The sequence below is a fragment of the Pseudochaenichthys georgianus genome, chromosome 21 (assembly GCF_902827115.2).
Source record: "Pseudochaenichthys georgianus chromosome 21, fPseGeo1.2, whole genome shotgun sequence".
Taxonomy (NCBI): domain Eukaryota; kingdom Metazoa; phylum Chordata; class Actinopteri; order Perciformes; family Channichthyidae; genus Pseudochaenichthys; species Pseudochaenichthys georgianus.
Window position 1 is genome coordinate 37643 of NC_047523.1, and position 26667 is coordinate 64309.

General features: G+C 44.1%; 1 protein-coding gene across 2 annotated transcripts in view; it reads left to right on the forward strand.

The window, feature by feature from the left end:
* The first annotated feature begins 316 nt into the window (after window positions 1-316).
* LOC117466194 (glycerol kinase-like) overlaps window positions 317-26667 on the forward strand; it is a 32710-nt gene continuing 6359 nt past the window's right edge. The window contains exons 1-16 of one of the 2 annotated variants that reach the window (XM_034109326.2): window positions 317-604; window positions 2951-3024; window positions 9336-9442; window positions 9573-9650; window positions 15043-15122; window positions 15223-15360; window positions 15562-15671; window positions 15798-15864; window positions 18446-18481; window positions 18874-18941; window positions 19746-19788; window positions 19875-19955; window positions 20102-20180; window positions 20334-20430; window positions 20649-20733; window positions 20968-21088. In XM_034109326.2, coding sequence (XP_033965217.1) covers window positions 551-604; window positions 2951-3024; window positions 9336-9442; window positions 9573-9650; window positions 15043-15122; window positions 15223-15360; window positions 15562-15671; window positions 15798-15864; window positions 18446-18481; window positions 18874-18941; window positions 19746-19788; window positions 19875-19955; window positions 20102-20180; window positions 20334-20430; window positions 20649-20733; window positions 20968-21088 — 1318 coding nt within the window. In that variant the 5' untranslated portion in view covers window positions 317-550. The remainder of the gene's footprint in view (window positions 605-2950; window positions 3025-9335; window positions 9443-9572; window positions 9651-15042; window positions 15123-15222; window positions 15361-15561; window positions 15672-15797; window positions 15865-18445; window positions 18482-18873; window positions 18942-19745; window positions 19789-19874; window positions 19956-20101; window positions 20181-20333; window positions 20431-20648; window positions 20734-20967; window positions 21089-26667) is intronic. The other variant, XM_034109327.2, reaches the window with a different exon arrangement.

Genomic DNA, 26667 nt, shown 5'->3' on the forward strand with positions numbered 1-26667 from the left:
TAACTACCTAGAATACATATTTCAAATAAAAAGCTCAACAACTTTTTAACAGATGATTTCATACATTCAAGTCTTCAGGTTTGATTAATTGCCAGCTCTAAGGGGAGAGAATTCCTGAGAGAGTTGTCTGCTTAAATAGCGACTTTATCTAACAAATCGTCACAGCCTGTGTTAGTATCGATTATTCTCATTTACTGGGAGCATAGACTGTAGCCTTATAAATACAGCGAGAACGTGCCCCCAAACCTGATTGGCCGGAGCGAGGCCCACTCCTTCTGGCCAGCAGCCAATCGCGTTGACGGCGGACGGTTCTGGTGACTTCACCACCTCCTCCTCCTGTATGAAGGTCTTCTTCTCCTCATACACGCTCTGCCCCCTTGCTGCCTTGCCGACCTCTTCCCTCTTCCCTCCTCCCTCACGAGGAGTCGCGGCCGCTGTTGAGGAGAACCAATACTCACGCCGTGGATCCAGAGAGCCTGAACCCCAACAGCTGGCCGTGTTCAACGACTTTTTTTGAGTGTTTGAAGCGCTACAAGAAAAAGTATTCAGTATGGACCCGCTGGTGGCTGCGATAGACCAGGGCACGAGCTCCACACGGTTTCTGGTGAGTGATGATTTACTTTGATGTTTACCGAAAGTTCACTGTATTGATGCAACTCCTCTGATTACTTAATGGATCGACATTTGCTATCTTATTTGGCGACATAGCTGATCAAAAAACAACAACCACTTCGACTGAACGAACTTTTGATAGTGGAAATTATAACTCCTGTAACAGCTACGTTTCTGGCTTCACGCGGCAAAGGTTATCCCCTTCAATATCTATTTGTTCTATGTATACAGTTTATGTGTGTGGTGTTAGCTACCGTTAGCTTTAGCAGCATTTTGCATGTTTTCGCCTAAAGTAAAACAAACACATGCTGAGAGTGAATATAAACATATAAGCCCACGTGCCTACTGGACGAGAGACGCTAGTGTTATTAGCTCTGATGTGATCCTCAGTTTCTATGTGCAAACTTCTAATCAATCAATCAATCAATGTTTATTTATATAGCCCAATATCACAAATGTTACATTTGTCTCAGTGGACTTCACAGTCTGTACAGAATATCAGTATGACAAACTTCTACACACAGAGGACTATCCTCCTCATTTAGGGCTCAACATCTCATAAAGCATGTGCACTGGGTTCATAACTATATTAGACCTGGGAATACATCATGTATGGGTTTTATAAGGACATAACCAAGTTATATGTATTTATGCGCAAATAACAATAAGGGCCATCAATTGATGCAGCAAAAAAGTGTACCAAAGTAACTTTATCAAATATTATAAACACAGCAACGCAACCTATCACTTATCCTGTTTCTTGAAATCCCACCATTTAGTTTCATACATCTATCAAAGAGACTCACCTGCTTAATGTCCCCTTCCTTTTCCTGATTCCACTTGAATACTGAATACTGCAGACACTACTTTCAAAGTGGTCTTTTGCTTTGTTTTTCAGTTGAGTAATATGAGTCCTGTTTGGTTAACCATTGTGAACATAATTGGGCTTCCTCGAGTAGGTCAGCTGGAAGATGGAGACTTGGCACGAAATATGGGCCGTTAACAAGTTCAACTTACTGTTAGATCTAAAGGATGGACGGACAGGCTTTTTAATGGCTGAGTATATCTGGTAAACATTTCTGTGAAAATGATAGCTTTTTTCTTGGAGCCAACTGAGACCACTCTGGGTCTGGGGACTTTTGTTTGGCTGGTGTCGGTCCTAAATTCAAAACAATAGATCAAAAGCTGATGAATTTTTGGCGAACATGTAGAGTTATATAAATACCAGGTCTAGCTATTCTTATCTTAGAAGAGACATAAAAGAGTGTTATTTGTGAGCAATGCTTAGGAGAACAATATTTGTAACTATAATCTATACAGAAATACACAGATGCCTGATTTAAAATTGTAAGCCACCCAACCCCTTTCCTCGCTGGGTAATATATCTCAAACCTATGTGGTAAAGAATTATGTCCACAGCAAAGCGGAGGTGAAGGTTAAACCCATCAGGTTGTCTTTAAGGTTGATCTCAGGACACAAGCGACGATAAGGGAACACGTCTCCGGTCAAAGAAGATAATAATTAAGCCCTTGGCAATGTTTAAATACATCCTCACAACATAACTGAGCCTTACCGCCAACATCCACAAAGTTCATATATTTGTGCACCTTCCTAACGTAGTTTCATAACGATGACCTTGATGGCTTTGAGCCAAAGTGTATGCTTGAGGCAACACTTTATTATTGGATCAACAGTCATAGACCCATGACCGTAGATGTCAGGCCCACTATAACCTTTCCACTGTCCATTTTTAAGAAGGGGGGAGAATGTTCCTGTTTGCAGTCCAACTGCGTGACCTTGGCAGAATGTTAGTGTCAAAGGGCTCTGCTCGTTGTGTGTCTGTCCGGTCTGTGCAGCTGTGAGAGGGTCATCAAGTGCAACGTGTTACAAGCTGGTGGCTGGTCAAAGGGTTACAAGGTGAATGCGTCTCAGTTTTGCTGTGTTGAATTCATGCAGCCTAATCTATGAATATATATTGTCTGTAGCCAAATTGTAATGCTGTGCTAACACGGATTACCCTACTTTATTATTTGAATAAATGCTGTCTAAATGTAGGTCATAACTTACATTTCAATCTTTCCCCTCTGTAATAGGCAGCCACCTTTGTATTGGAGTGGCTCATGATGGTTGCTGTGCCTGCATTGCAGCATTGCAAAGTCCTGTCAGTCATCGTCAGTTTTATCACTGGGAAATTAAAACATGCTGTACCTCTTCCAGTCCTGTGTTGTGCCAAATGATGTGTTCCCATATAATTAAGAGAATGTTTCCCAGGCACACCCTGTGTCCTCTGTTCTCTGTTTTATGGGCATGGTCTCTTATGACTTTAACTTCTCCACAGGTGTTCAACGCCAAAACTGCAGAGCTGATGAGTCAACACCAAGTAGAGATCAAGCAGAGTTTCCCCAAGGAGGGGTGAGTGCGTCAACTGTTTCTCAATGATTAACACTTCCAACAGACCATGGTGACTGTCAAAGTTCTTCTTTTATATGACCCGCAGTCCAACTCGAAAGACATTTTACAATTCACTAAAATGTGAATTGGTTCTACTAAAACAATTATACAATTATCATATACTCAGTGTTCGTACGGTCATTGAAAACCTGGAAATTCAAAATGCAAATTCCAGGCCCTGGAAAAGTTATGGAAAACAATATTTTCCCCAAAGTTTTGGAAAAGTCATGGAAATGTAACTAAAGTTGCGTCAAATATAATTTACATTTGATCTAATCGCCGAAATAATCTGCGGTCGCGAGCTGTTATGTGCCATCATGACGCGCATGGTATTATTTTGTAATATATGAAGCACGAGGTGTGTGCTCGAGTCTTCCTGCCTGTCGGCTGAACTGTGCTGCTCCGGGATGAGGGTCAGCTACATTATCTACGGTGCGTTCGTTAACTGTGCGGAGTCACTGTGGCACAGACTGAGCCGCTGGTGAACAGCTGTTAGAACGGGCCGTTCAGGTGTTCAGAGCAGAGCGGCAGAGCGTGATTGGGCCGAGGGCGACGCCGTACTTCCGGTATCCGCCATTTCACGCGAGGTGCAAGCAGAATATCATAGTCTATTGCCTTAATCAATATCTAGTCAACTCTAAAATACCACATATATGCATTGGCATGATAATAACTTTAGAAGTACCAGTGGCGTAACAAGGTTGTGATTGGCCCCGGTGCAAATATTTGTTTGGGGCCCCCCCCTCTCAGCGTTGCTTGCTTTTTTTTTTATCTCTCTCTCTCTCTCTCTCTCTACTTTCAAAATCTATTTAAAACTCATAACAAACAAACAAAATTCCCAAAGTTGTCTTGAAATTAACTAATTAAATAAATGAAATGAAAAATATAGCCTACTTATGCAAACAACATAAAACATTATTTATTTCTACTTGAATGTCGCACTGCACCCACTTTGCGATTATGTAGATTATCTCATTTTGAACAGCTGGACTCAAGTATTTCACAGAACCTTGTGGTCGCTCAACAAGTTCTTTCAGAACCGGATCGTAACATGCTAAAAGTTCTATCATACTGAGAAAATTCCCACTGTTGGGCTGTCCAAGAATCTCCCTATGTCCTCTAAAAGCCAAGTTACAAGTGGCCAGAGTGATTGTAATGTTGACAATACGCTCAAGTACCTGTCTCCAGTAATTAGCAGCATTCCTTGCATTCCTCTCCATGTTTGCATCGATTCTCCCGTTTTTCTTCCACTGTTCATATATGACACACGCTCCGACATGGACCTGAGATTGTGCATGTGAGGCTGCGGCCACACGAGGACGAAAACGGTCGTTTGCGTTACTGTTTAGTGTCATATAGACCGTTCGGCCACACGAGGACGACCGAATACGGCACTAAACGACTGAGGAAACGATAACGGGTCCCAAGGTGGAAAGAACGGCATACGCAACGCTCTGGGGGTCCAACGGCTCCGTGTGTACGCCCTATACGATCATTTTCTGATAATGATGAGGCAATAGCCCCGCCTCCCCACCTCTGCTGCTCACCCCCGCGTCAAAGTAGACTGCACACTGAATTCAGATTATTTATCTTTCTCTCGATATGGACACAAACGCGAGTGAAGTCTAATCTGACAGGACGGAGACACGCAGCTCCGCTCACCTGCAGCTCCTCCCGCTGCAGCAAAACACACACTTCAAGTCAGATCATCGCCCTTAGCTATTTTAATGACCTCTCAAACTACCTACACTAGTTATAAATATGTTTATTTTTACTGTCGGCCGGGTCACTCATTACTGGATCAGCTGCTGCATGAGACAGACACTGGCGCTGTCCGAAGAGAGGGAGGAAAAAGAGAGGCTCCGTGTATTTTATTATTATATTATATAGAGTCGTTATTCATTTGTTTTAAAGCTCAATAAATAACAAAGAAGACCTTTGAGCGGCACTTTTATCATTTTGTCCGGAAGATTTCAACTTTAATACACGCTGACTGGCGAAAAACTCTGCCCGGTTCCCTCGGCCCCCACCGCGGAGAATAAACAGAAGGGCAACCATGACAACCATGCTTCTTCGCTGCTTTTGTGGAGGAAGTTACAGCGCCGCGTACAGGCTCCTGCATGTACTGCAGCTTCTCCAGCGGTTGGAGCTAAACGGAGCGGTCTCGTGTGGGCAGACACTATCCGGATAACTATTGCGTGTGGACGGAAGCTTTTTTGCGTTTGCGTGAATCCTATGCGTTTAGCCGTTTTCGTCCTCGTGTGGCCGCAGCCTAAGTCAATCCTCGCAGACAACGCATGTCCACGCATCACTGTAGAACGGTGCACCTCGGTCTGCGAACAGCCAGCACGGCTCACAATAGGCACAGGCCAGGGTGGGGGAGTAACACAGCCACAACCTGCTCTGGTAGTGGTGGTGTAATACATCTCGGAGAAACACCTGTTTCCTTGATGTGTGTCTCTGGGGAATGGGCCGGTAGGCCTACATGGACCGGTTGCTATAATATAGCCTTTGATCTTGGCGTCGGGGGTCTCAATAGTGCCATAGAGTCCCCTATCGGTTGGGGGCGGGGCCCTTGCGGGAACTGTAGGACCACCGCCGGGCACAGCCAAATCCATCCTCTCCTCCTGGCTCATGGCTGGAGAAGAAGGTCGCACAGCCACGGATACAGCTTCACTTGTGGAGCTAGACGATGGTGAGACAGGTGAGCTATCGTTAGCCTCCGGCTGCCGCTTCACGTCAACATTACCAACGTTAGCGTTCGATTTCGAGGACGATGTATGACAAAAAAAACGGTCTAATTTTGTCTGTTTAGCCTTTACATCTCCTTGTTCTCTCTTGTCCTTTCTCTTTTGAGCGCCGCTCTTGTGTTTTGGTTTGCTGTACATTATAAATGCAAGCTATTGAATTTGTTATAATTCTGCCGATCTTGCTGCTGCTATAGCTGTGTAGTACATATAACTTTTGATGTTGATTTAACGGTTCGCTCGTCACGCAAGGTATTACATGAAAGGGAGCAAGGTCATTGGACAGACAAATTACAAATTAATTTAGGTTGCTAGGTTACTTTGAAGACTGCGTGAACCAGTCAATGCCATGAAAAAAATGATATACTTTTTTTTTTTTTTTTTGCATGGGCCCCTGGACGGCTGTGGGCCCCGGTGCACCGGCTGCACCGTCGATAGTTACACCACTGAGAAGTACTCAGATCTTGTACTTTAGTAGAAGTGGAAGTACTCAGATCTTGTACTTAATAAAAGTAAAGTACTCAGATCTTGTTCTTGAGTAAAAGTAGAAGCACTCAGATCTTGTTCTTGAGTAAAAGTAGAAGCACTCAGATCTTGTACTAGAGTAAAAGTAGAAGTACTCAGATCTTGTACTAGAGTAGAAGTAGAAGTACTCAGATCTTGTACTAGAGTAAAAGTAGAAGTACTCAGATCTTGTACTAGAGTAAAAGTAGAAGTACTCAGATCTTGTACTAGAGTAAAAGTAGAAGTACTCAGATCTTGTACTTGAGTAAAAGTAGAAGTACCAGAGTGTAGGAATACTCTGTCACAGTAAAAGTCCTGCATTCAAAATGTTCCTCAAGTGAAAGTAGGAAAGTGTTATCATCAACATATAGTGAAAGTAGCGACAGTAAAAGTAGTCGTTGTGCAGATTGGTCCATTTCAGAATAATATATATGATATGTTTTATAATGATTGATCATGAAAGTGTTCTCAGAGCTGGTGAAGGTGCAGCTAGTCTGAAGTACTTTGTAGACTGCAGGGTAGCTAGTGAAGGTGCAGCTAGTCTGAAGTACTTTGTAGACTGCAGGGTAGCTGGTGAAGGTGCAGCTAGTCTGAAGTACTTTGTAGACTGCAGGGTAGCTGGTGGAGGTGCAGCTAGTCTGAAGTACTTTGTAGACTGCAGGGTAGCTGGAGGATTCACTCCAGGTGGAACTAAAGTCTGATTCAACACTTGATTATATTTCACATCATTCATCCACATCTGTAAAGTAACTAAAGGTATTAAATACATGTAGTGGAGTAAAAGTACACCATGTACCTCTGAACTGTAGAAGAGTAGAAGTACACCATGTACCTCTGAACTGTAGAAGAGTAGAAGTACACCATGTACCTCTGAACTGTAGAGGAGCAGAAGTACACCATGTACCTCTGAACTGTAGAGGAGCAGAAGTACACCATGTACCTCTGAACTGTAGAGGAGTAGAAGTACACCATGTACCTCTGAACTGTAGAGGAGTAGAAGTACAAAGTAGCAAAACATTGAAATACTTAAATAAAGTACAAGTATCTCAAAATTGTACCCACGTATAGTACTTGTTGAGTTTATGAACTTAGTTACTTTACACCAGTGGCTATACAGATGGAAAGACTAAGCCTTGCAGAGGCATGAAAATACATTTCAAAATGCTCAACAGTGCTGCCAGAATTATAGACTGACTGCTACACAATTAAAATAAATGCTTTATATTTCTATTAGATGTGACTCTTTGGCGTTTCTGTTATTACTAACTGCTGCTTTAGTTGTTCTGACGGCTCACATCCTGTTATTCCTCATTTTAAAGCCGATATGTCGGGGGGTCGGGGGGCTCGGATCCTTGTCACCTTTTTCATACCTGATGACTTTGCCTCCCTGACTGCAGTTGCTTCAGCGTGTAGAAGCTAGTGAGCCTACTATTGGATTTGTTTTATAGGCACAACATGTTTCATATGCAGACCTTATTTTCCTGTTCCATGTTCAAATAAACCATTTTCAGTGGTCATTTCTTTTTGGTCATGGAAAACGAGGTAAAGGTCATTGAGAGGTCATGGGAAATCATTGAGCCCTGTATACTACTTCACATTCAAATTGTGGAATTTTTGCTTCTAAGATAAACTTAAAATCAAATGTAAACCATATTCTTCTGGTTCAACTGGTTTTACAAAATATTAAAAGTATGAGTAGTCACTCAGTATTATAGCTGTTTGCCTAACATCCAAAGACAGAAAGTCTTCCAGAAATGCAAAGAACTCCCTAACTAAATGTCCAAAAACATATTTAAAGATAACCTTTTCAAACCATACTACATTCAAGAAAAGGGCTGCCGAATGTAACCACTCTGCTTACTTGGTTACTTGGGTTACAATTTAGCTGCGTTCAGATTATTCTCTGACTTTATTTGATGTGTGTAACATAATTGAGTCTACAGCTTGGTTGATATCCATGGACATGGTGCGTTCTACTCATTGAATGTGGTAGATGATGACCTTCCTGTTGTGTACATGTTAGATATGTTGCATGAATGCACATCCTGAAACTACAAGGGTCAGCTGAGGTCATGTTGCATGGTTACAGCTGTTTGCCAAAAACTACTTTTTGAACCATTGTAAAATAAACTGGGCGATAGGATTTACGAATACAATCTAAGTATAATTAGGCTATGCCTCCTATAAACATATTTTATATTTTCTCTCAATTACCGTACATTTCATAAAGTGTTTGATTCAGCCCTTTAATGTGCACGATCATACACAGTTACTGTAACACAACACAGGGCTTTGTTTGACCTTATCTTAGGAGTCTGGCATCTTCTATTACACCTTCTGAACCGACACTATACAGAGATGGCAAAGGACTCTGGGGCTTCATTCCTTTTGCTCTCTTTAGACTCTTTACAGGTTCCCTGGTCTCTCAACATACAAAAGCCTCATATGTACATCCATGTCCACACACTGCCTGTGAGAGGGAATGAGCCGCAGGAGAGTGACATCCAAAGCAAGCCTCTTGTTAACAAACTAGGAGACATTTTGTACTTAGTGTTGGCAATATAGTCTTTCACTAGAGCCTGAGGAAGGCACAATACATCGAATATATACTGTAACCCTAGTATAGAGATTCCCTCTATGTCAGAGGGCTATCAGTATCTCTGATTTGGTCAAAGAGACGGTTCAGAAAGAGAGTCGTTGGGGGGTTTTGTACTGTTTGTTCCACAGTCAGAAACTACAAAATATCTTCGGACAGACTCGTTTGATGTATTTGGTATAGTCTGAAGTTCAGTCAAACTATAATATTAGTCTATCTTGGCTCCGTTTTGGAGTGTCTATGTGATCAAATGACCATACTCGTGATTCAATAGTTATCCAGGAATAGAATCGGCACAGTAGAGCAGGTAACGCATAGCAACAGCCACACACAATGCTGTATGCTGATGACTTTGTTTTCATGGAATAAATACAAACCAAGGGCTCTCTGTGTGTCAACGTGCCTGTCTCTGTGTCTGTCCACAGCTGGGTGGAGGAGGACCCCAAAGAGATCATGCAGTCGATCTATGAGTGCATGGAGAGGACATGTGAGAAACTCCGCCTGCTCAACATCGACATCTCCAACATTAAAGGTGTGCACAGTGACACTGAGCTGTGGGGGCAGACGTGGTAACCCCCCCTCCAGCTGGAGAAGAGAACTGAAACACAGGAATGGGTGGAGATGGGAGTTTATTGAGATTGACGTTGTTTCTGTTTGCTCAGCTTTGGGGGTGACCAATCAGAGAGAGACGACCCTGGTTTGGGACAAAGAGACGGGAGAGCCTCTCTACAACGCCATTGGTGGGTGCACTATACATCTGAATGTACACGTATCATTGCCAATATTCTTATTAACATAGACATTCAATTGACCTTCCTGTAGTCCTCTGTTGGAATAAGGTTATCTAGATGTCACAAAAAGCATGGATGGTTACATACTAGGTTATTTGCAAGAAATATGAATGTTCACTACTTTCATTGAAACATTGTTATATTTAAATGTTTAGCATTTGTTGTCATTACTTGCTGCCATTATAATTTTTTTTAAATGGTTTCTAAACAGAATCCTAAACAATGACATGACCCAGATCTCCGTTTACTCTTTTGAGGTAACCTACCAATCTCTGATGTACTGTACAGAAGACATCCTGGTCTTATGTCATTGGTTACAATTGCATGCTGGGAAGTTCCTCTTCCTTTTCATCCAAAGTGGCTGGCATACCAAAATCAAAATGTTATAGAAGCAGCAGGAGTCAAATATTGTTGAATAATTGTAATTTTTACCATGAAAATCATATATGTTGTTGTTTATTATCATGTGAGGAACTATAGAATTAGTTCTGAAAGCAATTGAATAATTCAAGTTTTGAAATAACAGCTCTTTTATAAATGTCCATTCTAGTGGACGTCAGGACCGTCTTCATGGACTTTATGACTCAACATTGTTGCAGGAGACGGAACTGAAGCAGACATTTTCTGTACCAGATAGTTCAGGGAGATTCAGATGTTGAGCTCTCAGGTGATGAGAGAGGTGAGGCTTTCACACCTGGGATAGAAGAGGGTCAAGAAGAAGGGGGGAAAGATGCAGGAGGCTCCATGAGTGCACAGATAGATAGGGACGAGCTGGAAAGACATGGCCCCCTGTGGGCCAAGAGTAGCACGTATGTCTTATTGTTGTTTTCATTTTAAGTGGAGCCATGACAAATGAGAATGGCCTCAGGAATGCAAGCTTTGTTTCTATGAGCAGGTCAGATGGAGACCGCATCCATGAAACTAGTAAAGATGACCCTACAGCCCGTGCTGACTGGAGTCAATGAGGTACTTTTCCAGTATATCGACTGCAAAGTCTTTGAAGATCTGGAAAGATTCACCAAAAAACAAACTAGTTTTGTATTGACCAAATAAACAGCAATGTTCAGATCAATTACTTATTTATGTTTTAAATAAAGGTGAATGTATTCTTGTAATTAATATATCACTCTATAACCATAATACATTACATAGTCTTTTCAAACTAAAATGGTCCTGACGTCCTCTACAGTGGACATACTGTAACGTTTAAAAAATCAAATTTAATTAAAAAAGTCTAAATTGGAAGGTGTTTTTTTTTAACCCTAAATAGGTAGGAAATACAAAATAAAGAAGATTGGAAAACATATTTTGTCCTCGGTTACCAGATATACCAGTCCATGATTATCCATCACAATATGTTGCTCTGATCTTAACTTTAGTCAAATAATTAAAATGTTTGTTTTTTAAAATCAGAAATGTGATTTTATTTTGTATAAAGGAGGTAAATTGACCATATATCCCAAAACGAAAAGTAAAATGTGGAAATGATTTAAAATGAAGTTGTCTAGAAGAAGAAACACAATATATGTAATATATTGTTACAACATTTTGGACTTGTGAAGTGTCCGCCTAAACATTCAGTTATTTGATTTGTAACATCTTCAGTTGAGCAAACAAGAGATGATGTCATCTGGGAATTGGCCCAGCACATGACTAGATTGCATCAGATGGTAGTGGACTACGTCATGTCTGGCCCTGCCCCCTGACGGCCTTACATTACTATCAGAGAGAGCTTTCATTGTAACACCTCAGATCCATTTTGAGAGGATTGTTTACATGCAAGCTGTTCAGAATTCCTATTGGCTGATATTTCAATGGAATGTGAGTGATGTGATGGGGGAGGGGGTGTCAACCTGTACGTGTTCACACAGCAGTCCTTCAAGAGATTACAATGCTCTATTATCTAGCCTAAAGACACCATGTGTACACTTGTGAGTGATTGAAATGGCAAGTTTGTTTTTGTTATAATTGAAACAATCCCAATGAAAAACGATAAAATCTCAGTTTATCTAATAGTTTGAGCACTTTTTTTGCAGTCAGGTAAAGTGTCACAAGTCTTCTTCAGAAATGTTGAAGACTCCATTGGACCCCTTTGTTTACTTCCGTAACATAGTGACATCACTGTGTAACACTTGTATTGGCTAGCGCTCTAACACATTGTACGTGATAGGGGCGGGACATCTCTAAGCTCTTGACCAATCACAACAGAGCCGACCAGCCAACCAATCAGAGCAGACTGTGCTCTGGTTTCAGACAGAGGGTGAAAAGAGGAGCTGCAGCACAGGCAGTATGAGAAAGATAAAGAGCTTTTGGAACATTAAAGCACAGAGACATGTCCCAGTAGAGACACTACATACCAGAGGTGTGGACTCGAGTCACATGACTTGGACTCGAGTCACCAATTTGATGACTTTGGACTCGACTTGACAAAATCACAAAACACTTGCGACTCGACTTGGACTTGAACACCAATGACTCGGGACTTGACTTGGACTTGAGCCTTCTGACTTGAGGTGACTTGATCATTTAATTCAGAGGGAGGTCTCCAACACGCCAATCGCGAGATGCCGCTAGAAGAGCAGACTCCCGTCGGGGAGAGCAGAATCTTCAGCCGCTTCTCTTGCTGAGAATCCATGCAGGCAGGGGCGGGACTTAGCTGGGCCACCGGCCAATCATATGCAAGGACACACTAGGATCATACCATTATGTGAAAGAAGGGTGGGGTCAGACGCTCCAAAGACAGCAGGTGTAGTGGTACAGGCCAGCTACACAGAGAGACGGGGAGCCGGATTTAAATGCAAGCGCGTTGAAAAAAGGTTTTTTTGGTAACCACTCAGGATTTATTGCCAGAGGTGGGAGAAGTTCAGATCTTGTACTTGAGTAAAAGTACCTGAGTGTAGGAATACTCGGTTACAATAAAAAGTCCTGCATTCAAAATGTTACAAGTGAAAGTAGAAAAGTATTAGCATCAAAATATAGTTAAAATACCACCTGCACTGCACTCTTTAAAGTAGAGACACTACATACTGATACACACCTGAACATCAGCAGGAGAGGACTCTTTAAAGTAGAGACACTATATACTGATATACACCTGAACGTCAGCAGGAGAGGACTCTTTAAAGTAGAGACACTACATACTGATATACACCTGAACATCAGCAGGAGAGGACTCTTTAAAGTAGAGACACTACATACTGATATACACCTGAACATCAGCAGGAGAGGACTCTTTAAAGTAGAGACACCACATACTGATATGCACCTGAACATCAGCAGGAGAGGACTCTTTAAAGTAGAGACTCTACATACTGATATACACCTGAACATCAGCAGGAGAGGACTCTTTAAAGTAGAGACACTACATACTGATATACACCTGAACATCAGCAGGAGATGACTCTTTAAAGTAGAGACACTACATACTGATATACACCTGAACATCAGCAGGAGAGGACTCTTTAAAGTAGAGACACTACATACTGATATACACCTGAACATCAGCAGGAGAGGACTCTTTAAAGTAGAGACACTACATACTGATATACACCTGGACATCAGCAGGAGAGGACTCTTTAAAGTAGAGGCACTACATACTGATATACACCTGAACATCAGCAGGAGAGGACTCTTTAAAGTAGAGACACTACATACTGATATACACCTGAACATCAGCAGGAGAGGACTCTTTAAAGTAGAGACCCTACATACTGATATACACCTGAACATCAGCAGGAGAGCACTCTTTAAAGTAGAGACTCTACATACTGATATACACCTGAACATCAGCAGGAGAGGACTCTTTAAAGTAGAGACACTACATACTGATATACACCTGAACATCAGCAGGAGATGACTCTTTAAAGTAGAGACACTACATACTGATATACACCTGAACATCAGCAGGAGAGGACTCTTTAAAGTAGAGACACTACATACTGATATACACCTGAACATCAGCAGGAGAGGACTCTTTAAAGTAGAGACACTACATACTGATATACACCTGGACATCAGCAGGAGAGGACTCTTTAAAGTAGAGGCACTACATACTGATATACACCTGAACATCAGCAGGAGAGGACTCTTTAAAGTAGAGACACTACATACTGATATACACCTGAACATCAGCAGGAGAGGACTCTTTAAAGTAGAGACCCTACATACTGATATACACCTGAACATCAGCAGGAGAGCACTCTTTAAAGTAGAGACACTACATACTGATATACACCTGAACATCAGCAGGAGAGGACTCTTTAAAGTAGAGACACTACTTACTGATACACACCTGAACATCAGCAGGAGCGGACTCTTTAAAGTAGAGACACTACATACTGATATACACCTGAACATCAGCAGGAGAGGACTCTTTAAAGTAGAGACACTATATACTGATATACACCTGAACATCAGCAGGAGAGGACTCTTTAAAGTAGAGACACTACATACTGATATACACCTGAACATCAGCAGGAGAGGACTCTTTAAAGTAGAGACACTACATACTGATATACACCTGGACATCAGCAGGAGAGGACTCTTTAAAGTAGAGACACTACATACTGATACACACCTGAACATCAGCAGGAGAGGACTCTTTAAAGTAGAGACACTACACACTGATATACACCTGAACATCAGCAGGAGAGGACTCTTTAAAGTAGAGACACTACATACTGATATACACCTGAACATCAGCAGGAGAGGACTCTTTAAAGTAGAGACACTACATACTGATATACACCTGAACATCAGCAGGAGAGGACTCTTTAAAGTAGAGACTACATACTGATACACACCTGAACATCAGCAGGAGAGGACTCTTTAAAGTAGAGACACTACACACTGATATACACCTGAACATCAGCAGGAGAGGACTCTTTAAAGTGGAGACACTACATACTGATATACACCTGGACATGAGCAGAATATGTCCTCTTCAGAACCCACTGGAAAGGGACAATGAAAGTGTGTCATTTGGTTCTGTAGTGAGATGCGTTTACTGTTGGAATAACAACAATGTTTTTATATCGTCATTAATTTGACTGATGAATTACTGTCATTTACTCCTGCTCTCAGTCTTCAGATTGAGGTCAACATTATTACAAGAAATGTTTAAAGGAACCAAAGTGTTGCTCAAATAGGTTTCCTTTATGTACTTCCTCTAATATTTGCCTTTTAATGAAAGTTCACCCCTTAACTACTTTCAAATTCTACACATTTTAAACTCAAAGGTAAGACAATCTATTTAGAAAGTTTCAGGGTTGCAGAAGGAAGCTGTGAAATGTCCTAATTGAGATATGTCAAGGTGTATGTGAGCCCTCTTCTCTGTCTGCAGTTTGGCTGGACCTGCGCACACAGTCTACCGTGGAGAGTCTCATCAACAAGTCTCCAGGCAAAAGCAAGAACCACCTCAAGGTGAGTGTGGGTAAGAAAGAACTTTGGATGGTTCTCCCTTTTGACTTTCTTCTGATTGAATATGGTCCAGTATCTAAACAAAGACTCTGACTCTCTGCAGCACAAGACAGGCCTTCCCATCAGCACCTACTTCAGCGCGGTGAAGCTCCGCTGGCTGCTGGACAACGTGGAGGAAGTGCAGCAAGCGGTGCTGAGTCAGCGTGCCATGTTTGGAACAGTGGACTCCTGGATCATCTGGGTCAGCAACTATATGGATTTGTACCTGATTAGCTGCACCTTTTTATAAAGTCTTTTACGATCCAGAATTTGTTGTTTCCTAAGTGAGTCGCAGAAGAGCAGAGGCTGTTCTATAACGAGATACAGAGAGAAACCAATAAAGAATCTCCAGCCCCCTATTTTTACATACAACATGTGCTAATTCCAGTGTGGTTTTCCTCAGTGCCTGACGGGGGGTAACAACGGGGGGGTCCACTGCACAGACGTCTCAAACGCCAGCCGCACCATGCTCTTCAACATCCACAGCATGGACTGGGATCCTGAGCTCTGCAGGTAAACACACGGGAGCATATGGAATACAGACTGCACTGCAGACCTGCTAATGGAAACCCTGCCCGTCATGTTTGGTCCACTGCAAACATGCGTCTTCACCACTGATTGCTGTGGTGCTGCTTGTAGGTACTTTGATGTGCCGATGGAAGTCCTCCCCGCTGTCAGAAGCTCCTCTGAAATCTACGGCTGGATGGTGAGCTCAGTTACGCTTCAGTTAGTGATCTACATACACATGGTATACTGGAGACATGCTAATAGGAGCACATTGGGGGGGGGGCAGCATCAAACCATTGACCCTCCAGGTGAGTTTCCCCCTGAGCCACAGCAGCTCTGAATACAGTGATCATGCCTGTATTCACTTAATGTAACTATCCCTTCTCCACATTACGTGTGCGCTGTGCTTATCTATTCATTAGTTACTGAAACTAACACCACCATCACGGTGCTGTGTCCCCAGGATGAAGGGATGGAAAATGTCTGAACCACAGAAAGTTAGCGTAGGGAATGAACTTGCACGTCTATTAATCGACCTTTAGATCCTTTGATAACACGTGAAAGCTCACCATTTCTCCTTTTGCAACCAGAACCGCTCACTGCCGTTGATGAAAGTAATTCAACAGTACCGATACAAAGCACTCGTAGAGCCACAGCACTCCCCTGGTGACGTGAAAAGCCCACAACTGGAAGGCAGCATATGGCAGTATGCAGATGCTGTTCTGTTTTAGAATCTTTGCTACACGGATCATAAGTGGAAATGCTCAGCCTTGGCAATGACATCTTATTTAAATCTTGATATGACTTGTAGCATATCAAAGTCTAAAGTCACGATGATATGCATCGGCCTCATGAAGTATTTTAATCACTGTAGTGAACATATAAGTTAATAAGATGCAACGTGTTCTTCCACAGAAAGGCCGATACTGTACTGATGTGTCGATAGTGAGGTACTCAAAATAACTCCAGCTGAATGTTATTGTCCTGTTCAATTTACTTTTGGAATTCCTGCTGGACAGAAAACGTTTCGTTAAGAGGATTTCATTAAAATCAGGACTCATGCATACGGCTATAAAGATGATGGCAGAGGAGGCTTCGCGTACAGAAAGCCGAGGTAGCAAAGTGCAGCTTTTGCATTTATTTTGTCTAAACATTTTTGCTCTTTGTATTTTTATTTATTACCGGATCCAGGGAAAGTATTTTTCACTGATTGTTTGTTGATTCAGGGATTACTATGGCTGCTGCGTGAGATTCCTGTTTCATGGCCTGATACGATCAAATGTTGTTCTGTCACACACACTGACTGCATTCAAGTAGAAACGGGTTGTTCAGCTCCTGTGTGTGTGTGTGTGTGTGTGTGTGTGTGTGTGTGTGTGTGTGTGTGTGTGTGTGTGTGTGTGTGTGTGTGTGTGTGTGTGTGTGTGTGTGTGTGTGTGTGTGTGTGTGTGTGTGTGTGTGTGTGTGTGTGTGTGTGTGTGTGTGTGTGTGTGTGTGTGTGTGTGTGTGTGTGTGTGTGTGTGTGTGTGTGTGTGTGTGTGTGTGTGTGTGTGTGTGTGTGTGTGTGTGTGTGTGTGTGTGTGTGTGATCTCTTATCTCTTGACCACAACCTGGTTTTGCATTTGTTATGCAACACATCCTTTGCCCCGCAGTCCACAGTTTGTTTTTCACAGTCTTTCATTTAAAGGTAGCGTAGGTAAGAAAGGAGAAACCAGCTCGAGTGCGCTAGAATTTGAAAATACACAAAAAAAAATGCCCCTTCCGTCAGACTTCCTTACAGAGCCCCTCCTCCAACACACATGAACGTGCACATGACCAATGAGGGCACGAGGTAAGTTTGTGCACAGATGGAAGGCTGACAGGCAGGTAGGCCGTCCAGTTATCTGCCGAGGCAGATGATTGGTCGTGCTTTTTACAGCGCCACGGCTTCCACAGATGAAATATTTGTATGTATTTATTGTCAAAGCATTTAATATTCATTGCTATCGGGATGTTAAGAGCATTCCATGGAATATAACAAAGGGTTTCTGAAGTGAATTACCTTCCCCTCCTTTAACTCAGAATACAGTTATTTACTGTACTTTACCCACATCCTCTTAAACCTACCGTTGACATAATAGGCTACTAGAAGGCGGCCCTAGTTAGAAAAGAGACCGCTTCATTGGCTGATACTACTCCTGCTTCCCTTCACAGTATTATCCTGATCCTTCGCCACAGCACATTGTGTAACATCTACGGCTGTGTCGCACTGATTCAGTTGCAATATACTGTGTGTGTGTATACAGTATGTCTCTATAATAAGGCATTTCTGGCAACCGGCAGGCCATCTAGACTGACATGGACAGACAAGATAGGTATGAGTTGAAACCAGCTCATCTGCAGATCAATTCCATACACGATGATCCATTTAAATTAGCCCTGGTGGAGATGAATTCATCTCCTACTTTGTCACCATCTTGACTCTAAGGGAGGAACCATTAAGGAACACTCAGCTGTTCTTTGTGGGGAGGGGAGAGGGAGGCAGGCCTGGTGGAGCCCCGACTGCGCTGAGCGACCTTTTCTCATTTTTTATTTTGGATGGTAGCGTTCTTGGCTACAAATGGGTATCTTCCTATCTCAGGTGTTGCATTGTCATTTTGCCCCTTCATGTTGATTAAAATGTTTCGGATGCACACGCAGTGCACTATTTACCCTTGTGTTGTGACTGGATTACAGAACAGTTGGCCTTTTCCTGCAATCAGTTATTTGACCTCTGAACATGTGTGTGTTTGTTTTCCTGCCAGAAATCCGGCTCTCTTGCAGGGGTTCCAATCTCTGGGGTAAGAACGTACATGTCATGTTACTTGCTTACTTACTTACTACTTAATAAAGTTACATTCACCATATTTGTAGACATGTGATTCTTATTTTTCCAGTCATGTATCTATTAAACAGCCTTTTTGCTTTCAGTTGTAGCATCTCCTACCCAGTGCACATCTTTATAATGTCACAACTCTTTAGTAACCTTGTTCAAGGCCTCCTTTTCTCATGATTTTTGTGAAAGAAAAAAGGGCAGCGTCCACCCAGCTCTCGAGGAACATCTTGACTTAGTCTGTTTTGAAGTGTAGGACTCTGTGTGTTTTGGGGCGTTGTACACCCTGGTGTCTGTGTGCATATCTGTGCAATCAGAAGAGGATTATCATTTCTTTGTTACTGTGGCTGTGTCCCTCAGTGTCTTGGCGACCAGTCGGCTGCCCTGGTTGGTCAGATGTGCCTCAGGGAAGGCCAGTCCAAAAACACGTAAGCCCTCCACGGTTTTATTTATCACACCTCGTTGCCAAAGATAGCCTACTACTATTGTGTTTGACAACATTCCATAACAATAACGATGCCTGATGATTTTAAAACCTTATCTGTGTTGACCACTGTATTCGGATGGAAAGCAGATAAAGCTTGGGTTAAGATTAACTAGATGACATCACATACTAATTTGCATGCATATCTAAGCATGCTGATTGGTTGGCTGAAGGTGCTGCAGCCCTCTACTGAAGGATGTCCAGGCAAAGAGCACATTCATTGGGAACGCTTGTGATGCTCGCTCATGTTTGTGGGACAAGAGCTCATGTTTCCAAAGCTACCCAGAAACATAATGAAATATTCATATGGGAAAGCATTTCAAATGTTAGAAAATGGGGAGCTACTATTCCAAACGTATTTCTTTCAGGTGCAGCTGCACAATGACATTAATAAGTTAATAAATGGTGAAGTTATAAAAACATTACACACATATTAATAGGAGGTTTATAAAGATCAGAGGAGAAAAAGCAATGACGTGATGATGGTGTGTTTAATCCAGCGACTTTAGTACGTATGAAAACATGGACATCAGAATAATATACATTCTAGTTCTGTAATTACACAGTGTTGTCTTTGTTAATAAAGCAACACAATATAAATGTCATATCGTAAAACATCACCTTCTTCAAACCTTGAGAACTGATTCTCCAACATGCAGTACCTTCCAAGTGAGGGATGTTGTTACTGCGTTACTGATGACATGCATCAGGACTCTCACCTCTCTGCTTCTATCATGGTTCTGTGAAGGTATGGCACCGGCTGCTTCATGCTCAGAAATACAGGCACCAAGGTAAGATACCTCCCCTTCTTGCCTACTGTGCCCGATGTTCCTGTGCTTTACACGTTGCATAATGTGTGTCCATGTCCTTCTGTCAGCCTATGATGTCGGACCACGGCCTGCTGACCACAGTTGCCTACAAACTGGGGAAAGACGAGCCTGCCTGCTATGCCCTCGAGGTGTGTGAAGCTTTTATGTCTTATTTTACTACGTTTTATTTCTAAATCCGCCTCCAGATGGAAAATGAAGTCCTCAATGGTGCACCCTGCTGTGAGGTGTTCTACCTGCCTCTTGTGTGATTTGGGTCTGGTGTTTTTCCTCCCAGGGTTCTGTAGCCATCGCCGGGGCAGTGGTGTGCTGGCTGAAGGACAACCTGGGCATCGTGCAGTCTTCCTCAGAGATCGGTACTAACACGCTACAGCTTACCTGTGACATTTGACCCGTTCATGAACAAATCTGTCTGTATTCACAGATGGTCTATAAAGCGCTTAATACATGCTTACATAGAGACCCTCTAATTATATAATGGGATTGACTAACAACTCTTTCTCTCTCAGAGAAGCTAGCAGCTGCAGCCGGCACGTCTCACGGCTGTTACTTTGTGCCCGCCTTCTCCGGACTCTACGCCCCCTACTGGGAGCCCAGTGCACGAGGGTGAGCAGGCGCATGTTTAACTGTTGAGCTATCAAATGTAATTTCACACTGAACTGTGGAGACAAGTTATAATGTGATATGTTAGTTTCTTCTCAAGGGACTCGTAAGCAACGTAAAAGCATAACATTACCTATTAGTTGACCCTAACCCTAATCTAGCCCCTTGATCATCAACATTAAAGTTTGCCTATTAACAAATTCCCTTTGTTTGTTTTCCAGAATCATCTGTGGGCTCACTCAGTTCACCAACAGGAACCACTTGGCTTTTGCTGCCCTCGAGGCCGTCTGCTTTCAGACCAGAGAGGTGAGCAGCGTCTCCTCATGCTCGCTCCTGTACCCACACACACCTATTCCCAACACCAGGGAAGAGCAAGACACTTATTTAAACATATTATATTGTAATGTATTCAGAACAACAAAGGGTAAGAAAGCACGACATGTATTTCAGCTCCAGTGACCATCCTTCAGATGTGAAAGGTGTGTGAATGGTATTGGCTGCCGTTGGGTTGTGTTAACGCGACAGCCCTGTGTGTCTCAGATCCTGGATGCCATGAACCAGGACAGCGGCGTCCCTCTGACCGAGCTGCAGGTGGATGGAGGCATGACCTCCAACAGACTCCTGATGCAGCTGCAGGCCGACATCCTCTGCATCCCCGTAGGTGAGAGGACTCACAACTCACACATGCACTACAAACAATAAACACGTGTTTCTGAATCTCTGAACAAGGGTCAACAGTAATAATAATACAGACGCTTTTATCCAAAGCGACTTACAATAAGATATAATACATGATACTTGTACAGCGCAAGGTGATGAAGGCGTGGATGAGGGTTTCTGCGGCAGTGGGGGAGAGGGATGGACGTAGACGGGCGATGTTTTTGAGGTGGAAGAAGGCTGTCTTGGTGATCTGCTTGATGTATCGGTTGAAGGAGAGGGTCTGGTCAGATAGGATGCCTAGGTTCCGGATGTGAGGGGAGGTTGGAACGGGGAAGCCGGCTATGTTGAGGGTGAAGTGATGGGTAGGTGTGGTGAGCTGTTTTGGTCCAATGATTATTATTGCAGATTTCTCGCAGTTGAGTTTGAGGAAGTCGAGTTGGAGCCAGGATTTGATTTCAGTGATGCAGTTTGTCAGGATGGAGTGGGTAGCAGTGGAGATGGACTTGGTGGAGATGAGAAGCTGGATGTCGTCGACGTGTGCAACTCGATTTTAACAGGATAACAACTGGTGACCTCTAGAATTGTGTGGGAAACATTCTGTGTTTAGACTTCTCTGTTTCAGTGTGTGCTCTGTATACATGCTCTGTAGTTGATCTGACTGGAATTGTGATTTTAAATCTCAAACCCGCTACAGTATCTGTCAGGCAGAAACTCGGGACAAGTCATTTGACTGAAACCTTAACACTGAACTAACTGACTGCTAGGGTTAACTTTGATTTAAACATTTGTAGAATACTAAGAGCTTTATTGAGTAGGGGTAACTGTATTAAGGGTTAGACTCATAACTTTATAACTTCAATGTAATTGTAAAACCATTGGTCCACTGAAAAGATACAATAACAACTCAGGAGGGAGCCAGTCTAGATTTCCTTTTGAGGGCCACCAGCTGCAGAGAGTGAACTAATTAAAGGGACGTGGCCCCACAGCTGTGAGAACTCAGCAATCAGGTGTCCATTTTAGGTAGCACGTTCCTGGAGCGTCAGACAGACGAAGACAAAGGAGTCCTGCTGGAGTCACGAGGAGGCAAATCCTACTTTGATTGAGCCAAGTATCGCTGGTGTTTTATTTGGTTGTCTAGCCCCTCAGGCTATAATCATGTGTGTTTTCTCCATTCCTGTTCATGTGTCTTCTCGCAATTATCACTGGCCTCGTGTATCTCCTAATCGCTATAACCAGTCTGCTCTCGTCTATCCCACGTGCTCCACTGAGATCCAGCACCTAGTTTCAGGCGGCCTGTGGAACTGCCAGTCAGCTGTTCCTAAGGCTGACTTCATCTCTGGCTCCGCCTCCCTGCAGTCCCTGGATTTCCTTGCTCTCACTGAGACCTGGATTACTCCATCCAACACATCCACCCCAGCAGCTCTCTCCACAGCATATTCCTTCTCCCATACACCCAGACCCACTGGCAGAGGAGGGGGCACTGGTCTCCTGCTCTCTCCCAAATGGAGCTGTTCCCTCTTCAAGCTACCTAACTTCCCTCCTTCCACCTTTGAATTCCATGCCGTCACAGTAACCCATCCTATACAATGAACCATTGTTGTTCTCTACCGTCCACCAGGCGCCTTGGGGGACTTCTTGGAGGAATTAGATCCTCTCCTCTCACACATCCCTGAAACTGGCCCTCCCGCTGTACTTCTCGGAGACTTCAACCTCCAGACGGGGAAGATAGACGAACTAACATCTCTGTTATCCACCTTTGCTTTCTCACTGTCTCCGTCCCCACCGACTCATAAAGCTGGCAGTGTCCTCGATCTCATATTCTCAAGGAACTGCACTACTTCTAACCTCTCTGTAAACCCGCTCCACACATCCGATCACTTCTTCATTTCATTCTCTCTACCCCTCTCCAAATATAACAAACTAATCTCTTCTCATCCTGCACCTGTCCGCCGTAACCTTCGTTCCCTCTCCCCCTCTACCTTTGCCTCATCGGTGCTCTCAGCCCTCCCTTCCTCTGACTCGTTCCAACTCCTGCCTCCAAACTCTGCTGCAGAAACTCTCCTCTCTACTCTCTCATCCTCTCTGGACTCTCTCTGTCCTCTCACATCTCGGCAGGCTCGTCAGTCCCCTCCTGCTCCCTGGCTAAATGACGCACTGCGTGCTAATAGAACCGTCCTTCGGGCAGCAGAGCGGAAACGGTGGAAATCCAAACACCGTGACGACCTCCTAACCTATCAGGCTCTCCTCTCCTCTTTCTCTGCTTCCATCTCTCAGGCAAAAAGCACTTTCTTTCAAGATGAGATCCAATCTTCCTATTCCAATCCCAAAAAACTATTTTCCATCTTCTCCACCCTCTTGGATCCTCCCAAGGCCCCTTCCCCCTCCTCCCTTCTGTCAAGCGACTTTGTTAACCACTTAAAAAAAGGTTGATGATATTCGCTCTTCTTTTTCTGACTCACCTCTACTCACCGCTGGGTCTCCAGACCCTCCTTCCACCGGCACACTAACCTCCTTCTCCCCTCTCTCTCCAGGTGAGGTTCTTACCCTCATTACCTCTGCCCGCCCTACCAGCTGTCCTCTGGACCCTATCCCTTCAAACCTCCTTCAGACTATCGCTCCTGATATTCTACCGTTTCTCCCCCACTTCATCAACTCTTCTCTAACTTCTGGTCACTTTCCAAACAGTCTCAAGGAGGCAAGAGTAAACCCTCTCCTGAAGAAACCCACTCTCAACCCGTCTGATGTTATAAACCACAGGCCTGTCTCTCTCCTCCCGTTCCTGTCTAAAACACTTGAACGCGCTGTCTTTAAACAACTCTCCTGCTATCTCCATCAGAACAACCTTCTGGATCCGCACCAGTCTGGTTTCAAGGCAGGTCACTCCACAGAAACTGCCCTCATTGCTGTCACTGAGGAACTGCACACTGCTAAAGCAGCCTCCCTCTCCTCTGTCCTCATCCTGTTGGACCTGTCTGCTGCATTCGACACGGTGAACCATCAGATCCTCCTTCAGGCTCTGCACTTTCCCTCCTCACCTCATACCTCAAAGACCGCACCTACAGGGTTACTTGGAGAGGGTCCGAGTCCGACCCTTGTCAATTAACTACAGGGGTCCCTCAGGGCTCTGTTCTCGGTCCCCTCCTCTTCTCCCTGTACACAAACTTGCTCGGATCTGTCATTAGCCCGCATGGTTTTTCATACCACTGCTACGCTGACGACACCCAATTAATTCTGTCCTTTCCCCGCTCAGAGACCCAGGTCGTCGCACGCATCTCTGCTTGTCTAGCTGACATCTCTCAGTGGATGTCCGCTCATCATCTCAAGCTCAACCTTGACAAGACTGAACTGCTTTCCTTCCGGGAAAAGATTGTCCCACTCTTGACCTGACAATCAACATCGGCCCCTCTGTTGTTTCCCCGACTCAGACTGCAAGGACTCTGGGTGTGACCCTAGATAACAACCTGTCCTTCACTGCAAACATAGCTGCTACAACCCGCTGCTGCAGATACACGCTTTACAACATCAGGAGGATACGTCCCCAGCTGACCCAGAAAGCGACGCAGCTTCTGGTCCAGGCTCTCGTCACCTCACGCCTAGACTACTGCAACTCCCTCCTGCTGGTCTGCCTGCATGTGCCATCCGACCTCTGCAGCTCATCCAGAATGCAGCGGCTCGTCTGGTCTTCAACCTTCCTGAATGTTCCCACACCACGCCGCTCCTCCGCTCCCTCCACTGGCTTCCAGTAACTGCTAGAATCCACTTCAAGACAATGGTACTTGCGTACCATGCTGCGAATGGATCTGGCCCTTCCTACATCCAGGACATGGTTAAACCGTACACCCCAGCACGTGCACTCCGCTCTGCATCAGCCAAACGACTCGCTGCACCCTCGCTGCGAAGGGGACCCAAGTTCCCATCAGCAGAAACACGTGGGTTTGCTATCCTGGCTCCAAAATGGTGGAATGAGCTCCCCATTGAAATCAGGACCGCAGAAAGCTTACACACCTTCCGGCGCAGACTGAAAACTCATCTCTTTCGACTCCACTTCGAGCAATAGAATGACTAACAAAGCACTTATATACTAATAAAGGGCTGGCTTACCTAAAGCCAGTTGAGTAGCACTTGAAATGTTTTTGCTCTATGAAACCTGATGTACTTATATGATTCTGTTTTCTTCAAGTTTGTAGTTTGTTGGTCGCACGCACTTATTGTAAGTCGCTTTGGATAAAAGCGTCAGCTAAATGCAATGTAATGACAAAGCAGTGGAATTGAAGTCCATGACGGCGGATTAAGTGATTAAGGGGCAGGTAGAAGATGAAGACGAGGGGGGCGAGAACCGAACCTTGGGGGACACCTTGGGGGAGGGGAGCGGTGGGGGATTTGCAGTTATTGATGTAGATGAACTGGTTTCTGTCAGAGGTATGATGTGAACCAAGAGAGGGCAGTGCCGGTGATGTTGCAGGTGGTTTCAAGACGGGTGAGGAGGATGGAGTGATTGATGGTGTCGAAGGCAGCGCTGAGGTCAAGGAGGATGAGGATGTTGAGGTTACCCACGTCGGAGGAGAGGAGAAGGTCATTTGTGATTTTGAGGAGTGCGGTTTCGGTGCTGTGGTTTGAGCGGAATCCGGATTGAAAAGTTTCATAGAGGTTATTGGTGGAGAGGTGATACTTGAGTTGTGACGCTACAGCGCGTTCCAGAACTTTTGACAGAAAGGGTCGGTTTGAGATTGGTCTGAAGTTATTAGGGTTGTCCGGGTTTTTTCAGAATAGGGGTGATGGCAGCTATTTTGAGGGATGGTCGGACGGTGCCAGAAGACAGGGAGGAGTTGATTGTTGCAGTGAGGAGAGAACAGAGAGTAGGAAGGCAGGCCTTAACAAAGCTGGAGGGGTGGCAGTTTTCATCCCTGTGAGGAGATCAGAGTGGTCAGTAGGGGAGACAGGGGAGAACTGGGACAGGGGATGGCAGGATAAGGGGGGGCAGGTGGCTTGAGGCGGAGCTGGTGTGGTGGTGGTTAAGCTGCTATAACTGTTGTCTATTTTGCTTTGAAAAAATGTGAGAAAAGAGCTGCATTTGTCGACTGTGAATGACTAAGTGTCCAGGGGGCCGAGGAGTTTGTTTATTGTGGAGAAGAGTATTTTGGGGTTTCCAGAGCCAGAGTGTGGTGGTGCGGGCATGGGAGAGGGCATCTTTGTATTGCTGTAGGTGGTCCTTGTAGGTTTGAGAATGAATCGTGAGACCCGGGTTGCGGTCGGATAATCCAAAAATCAGCTCCTATCGTCTAACCCAGGGGTAGCCAACACGGTGCCCGCGGGCACTTAGTCGCCCGCAGGGTCAACGTGAGTCGCCCGCAGGGGCAACGTGAGTCGCCCGCCGGGCATGTTCTAAATATAGCTCGCCAAGCAAATCCAAAATGTATAAAATACACAAAACAAAAAAGGAAATGTAATTAAAAGAATCTACCCTATGCATAAACGAAACCTCCATCATAGCAAACTCTATCTACTTACTACAACTCTATATCTATCTAACACCCCACCCCCATAATGAATATCGACCAATCACGTTCTTGCTTGATTTGC